General features: G+C 43.5%; 1 protein-coding gene across 1 annotated transcript in view; it reads left to right on the top strand.

Annotated features, from left to right (window-relative positions):
- The window catches only part of NCAPD2 (non-SMC condensin I complex subunit D2), a 94,066-nt gene that overhangs the window by 39,301 nt on the left and 39,996 nt on the right, over positions 1-14,769 (top strand). The window contains 7 exon segments of the mRNA XM_075071526.1: positions 9,393-9,477; positions 9,561-9,722; positions 9,980-10,194; positions 12,640-12,751; positions 13,098-13,221; positions 13,432-13,587; positions 13,849-14,026. Coding sequence (XP_074927627.1) covers positions 9,393-9,477; positions 9,561-9,722; positions 9,980-10,194; positions 12,640-12,751; positions 13,098-13,221; positions 13,432-13,587; positions 13,849-14,026 — 1,032 coding nt within the window.

Genomic DNA, 14,769 nt, shown 5'->3' with positions numbered 1-14,769 from the left:
AGGCTGGAGAAGTAACCCCTGGTTGGAAGATGACACTCAGCTGAGCAGGTAGGAGCTCGGCTAGTATAAAGCTGGGAAGCTGGCAACAGAAATGGATGCAGTGAGGAAGTCTGCAGCTAGTCTGCGTTTAGAGGGGGAAGGAGGGAACCCAGAGAAAGAGCAGGACCTTGAGAGCCTGGCCCAAGGGAAGGGTGTACTCAGAAAAGAGTGATGGAGAAGAGAGCATGTGGAAAGTGGGTAGAAAGTAGGGCAGAGAGAGAGCAGCAAGGTTGGGGGGCTGCACAAACTGTGGCTGCATGTTGTAGGGTTCCTGGGTTGGAACCCAGAGTAGTGGGCATGCCTGGATTCCCCTACCAGCCAGTGACAGAATGGGAGTACCTGGACAGCAGGTCCAGTGAAACTAGGCCAGAAGGGGAAAACCTCACAGTGACTTGGCCATCAGGCCAGGTTACAAAGAGGAAGCTGCAGGTCCTGGAGTGAGAGAGGGGCCACAGAGTGAGAGAGAAGATGATTGGGTTGAGAGACCACAAGGGGAGTTGTTGGACCTGGAAGAGAGCTATTCCCCAGGGCAGCCAGGAGGAGGTGCCACCTATGGTGAGTGGAGTACCCTGTGACACAGATACTTCTATGAAAGCTGCTAAGGCATCATCTGTTCAGACTGCAGCTAAGGAACCTATATTAAAGCTGTCCTGACTAATTTCCATTCCAAAGAAGAAGGCTAGGTATAAAATGGCCAATGTCAGCAGTGCCAGGTCCTGTGGATCAGTTTTGTTGGATCCTTAAGATTCAAATCTGTTTTCTACAGTTTTTATGGCTATAAGAGTTGAGGTGGTTCTGCAATCTCTCTGCAAGTCCAGGATTACAGACAGAAAACTTTTCCCCAGAGCCAGTGATGCATATGTTTTTATTAACCCCAGCACTGATGTTGGACCCAAAGAGGACATTTCACTGTGCTGCATCTGATCATTCATCTGATATGAGTGAGAGATTTCTTGGGGATGGGAAGAGGAAGGACCTTGATGGTTGCAAGATCTAAATCCCCTACCCTTGAGAAGTGGATAGGAGAGAGGATATTTTGAGGTTTTCCCCAGAACAGTTTTTCCCTCTTCCTTCTCCTAAGACTCCTGCTGGATCACCAGACAGACCTTTTTTGCCTTCTATTTCTCTTCTATGCCCCTCCCTGCCCAGCCGTGCTGTTATCTCTGGTAAGAGCCATTGTGGCTCTGAAATCAGACCTACAATTACAAGAGGATCAAGATGAATTTAGAAGACCTGAACAGTCAGTTTGTTCCACCTAGAACTGTTTTCCTGTAACCTTATGGACAGTTTGTATATCTTTATTTTATAGATATGTTTCCAGACTACTGGATAGACTGACAGTCCTGGGCAACATGGCCTTACTAGGCCCCACCAGAAGAGGTGTTCTGGGGTTTTTTGTTTTTTTGGATCATCCACAGTATGAGTTGGGTGGTGAAGCCCTAGCTGAAAAGGATCCAGTCAAAGTGATCTCTTCGGATCCAATGTCCCCAGATCCATCTGCAGCCCAAACAATAGTACCAGACACATCTTCTGAGGAAGAAGAGGAATTGGTCCCTCTCCTGGAACATCTGACTCCAGTTGTAAATCCACCAGAGTAGTATCCTGATAAAGCGGAAACAATGCTCATATTTTCGTCTCCTTCAGAGGATGAATTACAATTCCACGAGTTGATGGACTGTATGGCATCTACTTTGAACTTGCCTTTTGTTATTGAAGAGACATTGTATCCAGTATTTGACATCTGAGGAGCACCTTTGAGAAGTATGTCTGCTTATTTTGGATACACTTTCAACCTGCTAAAGCAGTTTGGGCTGCTCCTGCTTCCTGCCAATCCATCTCTAAGAAGGCAGACAAACTGAGCTCCCACATGGGCAGTTTCATATTTCCATATTTACCCTATGCCACATTCTTTGGTTTCAACAGCAAGTAACAGATTTAGGTCTGCTCAAGTCCATATTGTTGCTGATAGAGAAGGGAAGACATTGTTGCCTTTCCAAGGAAAGGAGTAATCGGTAATGAAGAAGAGAGAAGAGTAGCCAATTACCAATGGTAGTCCCCCACTACCAGTTTCACCTCTGGGGAGGAATGACTGTTTGGTTTTAGAATTACCAGAGGATCAAAGGAAATTTGCCACATTCTGAGCTTCTAAGAGCAAAACGAGTCCTCGAGGCTGCTTTTGATACTTCTGGCTCTGTGGCTAGGGCTTTAACATCTGCTGTCACCTGTAGACATGTGTGGTTAAGATCTTCATTGGCTGTGGATGCTAGATTTAAAGTTGAAGATCTTCGTTGTTAGGGTCTGCTTAGTAAGAAAAGGGGCAAACTTTTGGAAAAATTGAGAACAGATAGAGCAGTTTATCCCTTGGTTTATATTCTACTACTAAAAGGAGACCATCTACTGCTTTTCACTACCGGAGGCAATCTTATCCACAATCATTTTCATATTTCTAAACTCAACAGCAACTGCAACACCAGTAACTTAATACTTCTCAGTCTCAACAGAAGAAGTCTTTTAGACCCGGACGTAAGTAGAAGCAATCTGCTTTCTCCTCTTTGTTGAATATGGCTTGTAGATTTGATGTGAGGGTAGAGATTTGAGGACCAACTCGCAAAATTCCTTTCTACCCTTGTTTTGGAGACAGGCCAGACCATTGGTCAACTAGAAATAATAGGAAAGGATTATGCAATACCATTCAAAACACTATCTCCTTTCAGTTCCTCCAACCTTCCACTTTTCAGGGAACTATCTCACGAAGTTGTTTTTCTGTCAAGTTCAGGGATTGCTTTTGATGGGAGCTATAAATGAAGTTCCCAAAGAACTTGAATCCCATAGATATCTCCTGGTGCAGAGAAAAGATGGGGCTTTTTGCCCTATTTTAGATATCAGGAAGCTGAACACATTCATCTGGAAGTTTCAGTCCCAAATGTTAACCCTAGCCTTGATTGTTCCCTCACTCTCAAGCATGGATTGGTTCAGAGCTCTCTAGGATGCATATTTCTATTCAGCTCAGTCATCAGAAGTACCTCTGTTTTGTTGTGGGACTGACCTCTTCAGTTTGAGGTCTTAAGGTTCTTTAGGGTGCTGCGGGTTGTTACAAAGTGCCTTTCAGAGGTAGTGGTATATCTTAGAAAAGAGGGTGTGTTTTGCGTATCGATATATTAAAATGATTAGCTGGTAAAGTAGGCTTTGCGCACAGATCTGTTGACTCTGATTCCGTTTTAAAGCTTCTCTTCTTACAGATTTAGTACTTCTTATAAATGTCAAGAAGTCTATTTGCTGTCCAACTCGGAGAACCCACTTTGTAGGATCAGTGGTGAACTCTGTAGCAGGAAGCGTTTTCCTTTCAAAGGAAAGATTTCTGAAGATTTGGTAATTCTGAAACCCAGGTATTAATTTTCACTTTGGGTCTGATGGGTCATACGACAGTGACTACTTATTTCATTCGGTTTGAATGTCTCTGAACAAATCCAGTGCAAAATTGATTGGCTCAAATTTACAAACCAAACTTGAATAAACTTCATATGCTAGTCACCATGCCACAGCACATTTTTTTTTTTTTTTTATTCTTTGATGGGGTGGATGAACAGAACTGATATTTTGAAGGGAGTTCTGTTCAGTCCTCTCTCGCCATTGGTCACAATAACCTCTGATGCGTCAGACAATGAATGGAGACCTCACTGAGCCCTCTGACAGTTTTGAGATCACTGGCTGTTCTAAGAAAAGAATTTGCACATAAATGTTTTAGAAGTTTAGGCAATTCATCTGGCTCTCAAATCTTCTTTTCCTCCTCTTCTAATGGGGAAAGTTTTATGCAAGTAGTGATGGACAATACAATGGCTGGGTTATGTCCAGCAGAGAGGTGCTGATTCAGCTCTGTGTGCTGAGGCAACCAGTCTGGGATTGGGGCATACCACGAGACATCTGTCTGATGGCTCTGTATTTAACAGGGGAGAGTGGTGGGCAGATCAGGCTCAGCTGAGGGAAAGCTTTCAGATGCATAAGTGGTCATTAAAGGACCACTTATACGGAGATTTTCTCCTGTTGGGGTTAGCTTGTCATGAATCTTTCTTTTTTTACAAGCAGGTTTAACAAAGGCCACGTCCATACGACGCGCCATTTCGGCGCGTTAAAATCGAAAGCTCTGGGTTCGATATATCGCGTCTCGTCTAGACGGGGATATATCGAACCCAGAGCGTGCTTACATCGATTCCGGAACTCCACCAAAACAAACAGAGTTCCGGATTCGACTTTGCGAGCCGCGCACATCGATTCGGCGCGGTGAAGACGGGTGAGTAACTCGATTTTAGATATTCGATTTCAGCTACGCTATTCCCGTAGCTGAAATTGCGTATCTAAAATCGAATTTCACACGTCGTGTAGATGGGGCCAAAGTGTCGTCTGTTTTTTGCCCAAGAGTAGGCAACAACAGTCAGCCCATCTCAGATGCTTTTCTAATGCATTGGAGAGAGGGGCTTCTGTATATTTTCCCTCCTTTACATGAATTCAGAAGGTGAGGAAGATGTGACCAGGATCAGCCTCCTCTTGTCCAGTCTTATCAGCCTGGCAGGGATCAGCAGTGGTACAGACCTGCTGTCGTGAGGTGTACAAACTACTTCCCTTGTCTCTAGACCTATTGTCTAAGCAGCATGTAGAATTCTTCATCTGAATTTCCAGTCTGTTCGTCTAACTATTGAACTCTGACTAATACACTGTGAACCAACCAGGAACAGGATATCACTTTACTCTAGAAAACATTGTACAAGAAAATATTATCACTTGAAATGAACTAGATTTGTCTTTTGGAGATGGGGAAAATCTTACACCTACTGGGGAATCAACACCTGGTGATTGATGCATCAGCAGCAGATCGCTGTCCTGTCAGCTCCTGTACTTCACTGGATCTAAAAGAGTAATGGGAAACCGATGTCAACGGGAGCTGTGTAGCGTGGACACCACAGTAAGTAGATCTAAGCTACGTCAACTTGAGTTACACTATTCACGTAACTCAAATTGTGTAGCTTAGATCAACTTTTCCCTATAGTGTAGACCAGGCCTCAGTTACCAGTTACATTAGATTTTTATTCCTTATGTTTTGGAATAAAGTCTGAATGGTTATCTAATTTCTCTGAGTATGCTTGGCAGCTTTGTCTTATTTTGATGGTAGGTTGGTTGGTTGTGCATGATATGATTAAAAGATTTATAAAGCAGTTATCTAGTATGTATTCCCCCCTTCAGAGACCTAGTTCCCACATGCAATCTTATTTTGGTTTTATCTATGCTTATGAAGACCCCTCTTGAGTACTGGGTAGTGTTACTTAATTATCTATTAAGTTTGTGTTTATGATTGTTTATAACATCAGCCAGAAGGATAAGCTAATTTCATGCATTGATGGCAGTCCCACCTTTTATATTATTATTTTTTTTTATATATATATATATAAATATAAGATGGTTTTTAGACCTGATCCCAGGTTTTTGCCAAAAACAGCATCTGAGTTTCATATAGGACAAATTTTATTAGTGTTCTTTCAGAAGCCACATACTAATACAGGGGAAACTGCTTTAGTACTTCAGATGCTAGAAGAGTTTTTTAGTGTTTTATTGAAATAGAAATAAAGATTTTTAGGAAGTCTTTTTTTTTGGGTTATTTGTTCCTTATGTTAATCATATGGATTATCGTGTGTCTTTTTCAAACTATTTCCAGATAGTATCCTTGAATATTACAAGCTAGCAGCAGTTTCTCTGACTACTAGTGTGAGATCTCATCCTAGCAGGACAGTGGCATCATATTTTGTTGATCTTAAACATGTTTCTGTTGGGGAAATCTGTAAAGCTGCTACTTGGAAGTCAGTTCATACGTTTAGTAAACATTATACTTTTAGATTGGCTTCCAGAGTGAATGTTAGGTCTGGTAGAGCTGTTCTTCAGTTGTAATTTAATTAGGACTCTCCTAATTCTTAGCACTGCTTGCCAAATTAAACGTAAGTAGGAATGTATCCAGAGCCCTTTGAAGAAATTAAGATTGATTACTTGTAACTGGAATTCTTTGAGATGCCTGCATACTCGCACTTTCCATTTGCCTTCCCCCCACCTTTCTCAGACATACCTTTAAGTCTTTTTCTCCCTGCTGTCCAGTCAGTGGTATGAGGAACTGAGGTGATAGAGGGTGTGTATTCCATAATGTTCTAAGGAAATGTGCTTATGAGTGTGAATATAAGGTAACTGGAATAGGCTTTATGCAAATGGTCTCTTGTAAGGTATCATTGCAAAGCTTATAATCTACTGAGTGTGTTCATTGTATTTGTATGCATATATCATTCTTGTATCTGTAACTAAAAATGAAATATAACTCTGAAGTCTTATTGTAATTATGCAAAGTGTAGGCCATTAATGGTGGCTTGGAATCTTGGTGGCTCTTATTGACTAGGACAATTGGTTGTGAATGGCTCTGTTTACTTGCAAGCCTTCCTGGATGCATGCAGGCCAGCCCTGGAAGAATGAAGGCTGGGGTCTCACAGGACTTGTGACCATGTCGCATGATACTAGAATCCATCTTAAACCTGGTACTTTACTTTTCCATTTAGAAGGATGGGTGGGGACCCGGAAAGGCAAAGGATTCCCACCTTGCGCCAAAGCTATAGAAGGGAGTGGAACAGAACAAAAAGGGTCCCAGTCATGAGAGCCCCTGCTTTTCATCTAAGATGCCTGCTGAAACTAACAAGGTCTGTACCAGGGGAAAGGATTGGGCCCACACTAGGAAGGAGTCTAGTCTGTGAAAGAAGCTCATTGGAACATCTCTGAGGGTGAGATTTACCAGTAATCAGTTTCTTAATGTATTAGGCTTAGACTTGCGTGTTTTTCTTTTTATTTTGCTTGATAACTAATTTTTTCTGTCTGTTATTACTTGAAACCACTTAAATCCTACCTTTTATACTTTAATAAATTTTTTTTTTATTAGTAAACCCAGAGTAAGTGATTAATACCTGGGGGAGCAAACAGCTGTGCATGTCGCTCTGTGTTATAGAGGGCGGACAATTCATGCGCTGACCCTGCATGAGCTTTATACAGAGTAAAATGGATTTATTTGGGGTTTGGATCCCACTGGGAGCTGGGTGGTGGAGATAGGTGACCTGCTGAGCAGTTTTTTTGGTTATAGTCTGCAGCTTTGGGAGCATGGACCAGACCTGGGTCTGTGTTGCAGCAGGCTACTGTGTTTGACTGAACAAGGCAGGGTTCTGGAGTCCCAAGCTGCCAGGGAAAATGGGCTCAACGGTAATTCCAGCATGTCAGGTGACAGTCCCAAGGGAGTCTTTGTGACTGAACCTATCTCACTCTCACACACACACACACACACACAGGAGGAGGGATAGCTCAGTGGTTTGAGCATTGGCCTGCTAAACCCAGAGTTGAGTTCAATCCTTGTGGGGGCCATTTAGGGGACTGGGGTAAAAATGTGTTTGGGAATTGGTCCTGCTTTGAGCAGAGGGTTGGACTAGTTGACCTCCTGAGGTCCCTTCCAACCTTGATACTCTGATATATAGCCTTCACCTTGGAATGTTTGTGAATGCTATGAGGAGTGGTGGTAGAAGGGTGGTGGTGCATGTGTACTCCAACAGGTACTGTGTAGAGAAATTTTCACCAATAACCAGCCCTGGTCAGCATGTTGCCCATTAGTGTGACTATGTAGTCATCTTGAATAGGGATGTAAATATTGGTTTAAAAAATTTAACCAGTTAAACTTTTAAAATTATATTGGTTAACCATTAACCAAGGTAGCTCCGGCAGACCTGGTGGCGCCAGGGCTGCTCTGGGTTGGCCGGAGCTGGGGGGAACCACTTCAGCCCAGCCCAGGACTCCAGCCTAGCAAAGGGCTGCCAGGATTAATGGTTACAGTTGGTTAACCAGTAAGCCTAATGCTTACTGGTTAACCTTTTACATCCCTAATCTTGAAGAACTCCAGTTACAGGTAAGTAACGTTCATGTAGAGAAGTGGTCCATCCACAGGGAAAACTGCTTCCTCTAACCTCCATTATAAGTTGGCCTGTGCCCTGAAATATAAGTTCCTTATCCCTACTTAAGTTCTTAGGGAAGAGAGGTTTTCAATCTAATTTTTTTAAACTAATATTCAGAAACAGTTGAACATTTATATGTTAGAATATCTGAACCCTTGGCCCCAATATAATGGGACAATGATCTCTTTATCTTTTAAAAAAACAACTCATTTTAACTTAATTGTTCATACATTAAAGAGTGAATAGAAATAGTTGATCTGCCTACTCTTCATGTGCAATAGAATTCTGTGCTCTGGAAACTGACTGACTGGGTTAGCTATGCCACAAATGAAGCCTAGAGAAACTCAGTGCTTTAGTGCCAAACTTTCCTCCCTATATTAGTCTTACAGCCTCAGTTGGCTACTTCTGTGCCAAAGCACACAGCTTCTCTCAATAGCTCAGCTTTCTGGAAGGAACTAGGGCTACAGATGGCTGAATGCTCGTAGCAGCTTTCCCTGCCTCATTGATACTCCAGACCTGGATTGTGACTGTAGGGATAGTATTGTAGCCAACTGAGGCTATATCTCCCACTGCTGGAAACTGATTTTTCTTTCTTTCCACACTCCAAACAATATGCTTGTGTGAATTGAGCATCTAGGCAGCTCCAGATGTGCCCATGCTATTCTGGCCATGCTTGGCTGTCCAAGTATGTCAGACTCCCAACCCAGGAGTATATCCTCTCTTCCAGCTTACTCTTTCCCCAGCTCCAGGTTCCATGCATACAGAATAGGCATTTGGCTTCACTTCTCCAGCTTCTGTTCTGCTGTCTGTGGAAACTGCTTCTCTTAAGCCCCCAAAATGGTAAAGGGGGAGGGTCTACTATATCCTTATAATAATATGATCTGGACTGGTCATAGTACTCCAGGTGAAAGCATTCTATTGATTAATATAATAGCATTAGAATATTTTCAGCATTTTCGTCTGGTTGGAAAGCAGGATCAAGTGGTACTCCAAGGGAATAAGTGATAGAACAAGCTCAAAAGTAGGATTGGCCATCTTGGCTTGGAAGCTTCTTTTGTTGGCCTATAGCTGCAGTCTTTCTGCATGATGTAGTGTGACCATTGTAACTTCAGAAAGGGGCAGGAACCACATTTGTTCTGTATTGCTTGGGCTCTCAAGTGACTCTAGAATTGCTCCCCCAAAACATTCTGGATGGCTCTAGCATCAGTATAAAACATTGGTATCTAGTAGTATGAGTATGAAAAGAATGAGCCACTCGGCAACGCAGAGGGAGGGAGAAGGAGGGTAGAGGAGGTTGTGAGTAAGCTAAGGTTACACATCTGTCTGGGATTCTCTCTACAGCCAGCTGAGGGGAAGAACCATGCTCCTTTCCGCCTGCCGCAGACACACCAGCTGTTTAGACACCTGAGTGAGGCTGTGACCACAGGTGAGGTCAAGGAATCTTTAGGGTATGGGGTAGGTGTTGATATGTCTGGCCTGTGTAACATGGTTCTCTTTTGTATTCACCAGGCTTTGCCCAGCCAAGCACACTCTGGATCCCCTTCACGGAGTCAGCAATAACCCTCATCTACCAGTTAGCAGAAGGGCCTGAGGAAATATGTGCCCAAATCCTGCAGTGTTGTAGCCAACAGGCTCTAGAGAGGGTTCAGGAGCCACAAGGGGTGGAAACAGGTAAGATGGATGGAGGAGATCTGCTCCCATAGCTTGCAGCATTGCAACCAGCTGCCCCTGGGGTAGGTAGGTTGGGAAGGCATGGTGAAGTGACTCCGAAAGAAGCTGGATTGGAAGGGGATGAGGGTGCAGTGAGCTGGATATCCAAACATCTAGAGGTGGGGTGCAGAGTTATTGAGACTTGCTGATAATTAACAGAATGTAAGTCCAGAGGAGTTGTTCTATGAATTTTGACTCCTTCCTTTTCCACCCATCAGAACCAGGGACTTCTCCAAGCAGCATCCCTGGTGGTGCCAACACTCTCCCTACCTTCCTGCTGACACATCTGCTCTCCCTTGTGGGAAATGTGGCCTTACAGCAGGTTGTGCATCTGGAGCGGGCAGTGAGTGCAGAGCTTCGTAGGCGCCGTGTCCTTGGGGAGGAGCAGGAGGCCAAGAAACATGTCAACAGCACCAAGGAGCAGAGTGGCAAGGTGAGAATTGAGCTTCTTCATATGCATAGCCCATTCCTCCTCAGTCATTGCTCCAGGAAGTTTCTAGGGAGAACTGTTCTGTAAGGAATGGTGTGCGAGACCACTGTGGATTGATTTAAATCACTGATTCTAATCACAGTTTAAATCAGCAAGCAGGAAGCCTTGGATTAAATTATTGGTGTGGCTGTTCTGGTTTTTTTGTTTTTGTTCTTAAATCTTGTTTTATATGTGAACTTTTTAGCTCTTTTCCTAAAGAGAGGCTGATTATCATTTGGTTGGTGGGTAACCATTAAAACAGGTTGTTGATATACCCTTCACACTAAATTTAGTGCTTCTTTTTGCTAACCAAGAGGATACATTAATGTTAGAATTTGGTGATTTTTAGTATTTCTTATTTACTAAATTTTTTTTACTTGTGATTTGTGTCAAGCTTTGGTTGGTTGGAAATTCAAGTTTAATTGCACAAAAATAGCATTTTTAAATGGTTTTTCTATTAGATAAATCTACTTTAAATATACTGGATACATATGAAAAACTGAGGAAAAAAAGGTTATTAAAAGATGGTTTGCATTTAAAATTAACTGATTATTAAACAAATGAAATATCCTCTGTAGTTAGTGAATTGAAGTAATTGTTTCCGCTCAACATATTCTTCACGATTTTAGAACTGGTAGATCTCATCCTCTCACCTGGTTCTTATTCATAGACTGGAAAGGAAAAACTAGGTTTCCTACTTTTTCAGCTCCCATTGGCTTTTTAACTTTTGAATGAACTAGTCATTGAACTGAACTTGTTGAATAATCTGAAAGAAAAAATATTGTCTCTGAAGAGGCTATTGCTTTCAAAATTTAGTTTAGCATTTCAACAGACTTGTTCCAGGTGCTTAGCGAATGACTTCCTCCGGTTCAGTGATTTGACTTGACTTTCTTTTAAACTTAGCAGCCAACATATACTGCTCAATATTATGTTTAAATTAAATGTTTTTAATGTGTTATAGTAAGAATAGGTCTTAACATAAGTTGTCATATTTTCATATTTAATGTAAATAGTTATTTGTACAAAATGAACCTGTATTTTATTTTTAAAAGTTGAATGTTCAGTTTTTATCCACCTTGTACAACAGTTAAGACACTCTCTCTCTCCCTCTGAAGAGTACTGATCCAGTGCTCAAACAAAGTGCTGGGGGCACTGTTATGTTTCAGATCAGAGATGGCTGAGGTCTTAACCTCTCATGTTCACTAAAGATCCCCTGATGCCCTTGAGTTTGGGATGCAGCGGGGAGGAGAATGAACCCAGGTGTCCTAACCATGCTCCCCTCTTCTCTTCCTGTCCCAGGTAATTCCGGGGACTGGCACTCCCCAGCACCTTTGGCCTTTTTGGCTTCTTTTCTGTGTTCACCTGACACAAACTTTTGCAATGCACTTCAGTGTCAGAGGTCTTTTGTCTATGCCTTCGTATGACCAAGACTAAGTGGTAGGGGAGGTGCTGACGGATGAAGGAGTTTCTGGAGCCTCTCTGAGATTGAGAGATTCTTTGTTCCTTTGGAACAGCCTGTGAAATTACACATACAACAGTAGTTTTCTTAAACTATATTAAAAATAGAGGAAATGGTGGTAGAACAAAATCAGTTCATATATCATACCTACTGTAATATGTTGCAAAGCCCAGTGAGGGAGACTTCCACTAGTCTCTCTCTCGTAAACTGTGTCCTCCATATAAAGGAAGACCAGTTTGATCTTCTGTTTTTATAAGTTCCTCATCAATCAAAGTAACTGGCCTTTTGGATTTGCACATCCATTGTTGCTTATAGGTATTAGACCAGTCCCTCATGCTGGTTGTAGCCCAGTTTGTCTTGGCTGATCAGAGGTCTTATGGACTTGTTTCTTTAATCCCTCATCAGTGTTGCCATACCATGAAATACAAACTGACAGACCTCTGCCCTGCTATCATAATTCTGTTCAAACCAGAGAGGGCAAATGGGTTGAATCCTCCCTGTGTTTGATCTTGTAAGCCTTTTATCATGTTGCTGTTAATCAGTGCCCACATCCCACCCTGGAGGGAAGGACCTTGTGATCATAGTATATCAGGTTTGGAAGGGACCTCAGGAGGTTTTCTAGTCCAACCCCCTACTCAAAGCAGGACCAATCCCCAGACAGTTTTTTACCCCAGTTCCCTAAATGGCCCCCTCAAGGATTGAACTGACAACCCTGGGTTTAGCAGCCCAATGCTCAAACCACTGAGCTATCCCTCCTCCCAAGAAAACTAGTGCTCCAGGTGTCCTTTGAACTCATAACCTCAGCATCACTCCACACAGCACAGTTCTATAAGTACTTTTGCACTAACGCGTCGCACCGCTGGAGCCCACATGAAAGGTGCTAGTATGATGCAAAGTCTTTTTTCTGTAACTTTTTTTTGTTCAAAAACTTCTTCCTTCTCTCTGCACAGAGCGCTGAGAATGAGACCACCGTGGAGGAGGATCTGGGCCTAGTAGGTGCCTCAGCTGATGACACTGAGGCAGAACTCATCCGCAACATCTGTGATACAGAGCTGCTGGATGGTGAGTGTGGCCCCCAGATGGAAGTGTTCCCCTCCAGTCTGTACTTCTGTATCTGCCATGCCCTAAAGTGTGGACACAATGTGTGAGAGAACCAGCATGAGGCACACAAATTATTCCTTCAGGAAACTTAAAATGCTGTGGAAATTTCCTTATCATGTGAATTTCTTATGACATCAGGTTCATGATTCTGAATTTCTGATGGCACTTGTCCCCTCACTTTTGTAGTTGGACACCAAATCTGTGTGGACTCTGAAGTAATTTGTGACTAAATATGTGATCTCCTTTGAAATGAGATAAATTTTGGGGTATACTCTCTCAGATCTGACAGTGTTTCTCCCCACTGCAGGGAAGCAGCTGCTCTCTGCCTTTATTCCCCTGGTGCTCAAGATCTGCAATAACCCTGGGCTCTACAACGATCCAGCACTCTCAGCTGCTGCAGCACTGGCCCTTGGTAAACTCTGCATGGTCAGGTAATGTCCAACATTGTGGCCATAATCCTCTCTTCTCCCCAGTCTAACCTCTTAAAGCAACATCTGCCAGAAGTGACTTTGTCCCCATGTCATAGCACCCTTCTCTGGAGAGAGTACAATGGCAGTGCCCTTGGCTCTGTTCTCACTGAAGCTCTAAAAATTTAGTCTTGCTTTTGTCTTCTTTTCTGTCCCCACCCTGTTTTCCCTCAGTGCTGAGTTCTGTGACTCTCATTTGCGCCTTCTGTTTACCATGCTGGAGAAATCCACCCTACCAGGTGTGAGATCCAATCTCATGATTGCAGCAGGAGACCTAGCTATCCGCTTCCCTAATCTGGTGGAGCCCTGGACCCCCCATCTGTATGCCAGGTAAAGCCTCTTCTTGCACCCCTGGGAGTGAAGGGTTTAGAACAGCTGATGTGGGGGGAGACGGGGGTAATGCCTCTTAGTAAAGTAAGGGAGCTGTAGTAACCCAGGCTTGAGGAGATAAGATGGAGGTCTGTGCAGATGAGAGAATTTTGAGAGCTAACGGTTGTGGCAGGGAGGCCTGAACAAATATGAGACTTGGCTCTTCGGGAGGGAGCCAGATGGCCTATTGGCTCCCTGTGTAACTGAATCTTTCTCTCTTAGGCTGCGGGACCCCTGTCAAGGTGTGAGGCAGACAGCTGGGCTGGTGATGACCCACCTGATTCTCAAAGACATGGTGAAAGTAAAGGGGCAAGTGAGTGAGATGGCTGCTCTGCTCATTGACCCTGAAGAGGAAATTGTGGGTCTGGCTCAGAATTTTTTCAGCGAACTTTCCAACAAGGTGAGGGATGGCAAGGGATACTAGGGAGGATCCCAGGGAGGAGGTGTGGAGATGGAAAGGAGGTTGTTGGGACAGGGGATCTAAGCAAAGAGTGAGGAGCTCTGGAGAAGGGTGCTAGTTTCCAAGCTGTCTTGTACATGGCCAAGGAGACAGTGTCTGTTCTGGACCCTCTCTCATGCTGTCTGGTGACCTGTATAAATCCAGAAGGACACTCTCTCTCGGAACCATCCTTGTGCCAATCCTGATATTGTTGGAAGTGACTATCCATCCACTGCAGAGTACATTGACTCTATATATGGCCTGTATTCTACAGGAGATCAGACTGGATGACCACAATGGTCCATTTTGGTCTTTTTGAATCTTAGAGATTTTGTCACCCATAGCATATAACTGCTGTCACCAGCCCTGTGCCTCATCTCTGCCCTGTGTGTTCTCTCCTCAGACATACTAGTGTGTGCTCCAGCATCTAGCCTTTAACACTTAAACAACTTTGGTGGCTGTCACTTAAAGCAGACTTCTACCTGCCATGCTTACAGGGTCCAGCAAGATAGGAGCTCCAGCAGTCTAACCAGTTTGCCTGGTAAATGCTGCCAAGCCAGATGCCTTGCTGATTCGGCTCATGTGGCTGTATGCTCCACCTTGTGTGCCAGAACCAAACCTTAAAAGAAGCACAATTTCCAGAGATCGTGGGTAGAACTGGCTGAGAAGATATTACTATAGGGTCAGCAACCTCTGGTGGGCCG

Source organism: Chelonoidis abingdonii, chromosome 1, assembly GCF_003597395.2.
Source record: "Chelonoidis abingdonii isolate Lonesome George chromosome 1, CheloAbing_2.0, whole genome shotgun sequence".
NCBI classification, from domain to species: domain Eukaryota; kingdom Metazoa; phylum Chordata; order Testudines; family Testudinidae; genus Chelonoidis; species Chelonoidis abingdonii.
The sequence above is the reverse complement of the archived record's forward strand: the minus strand, read 5'-3'. Positions and strand labels throughout refer to the sequence as shown.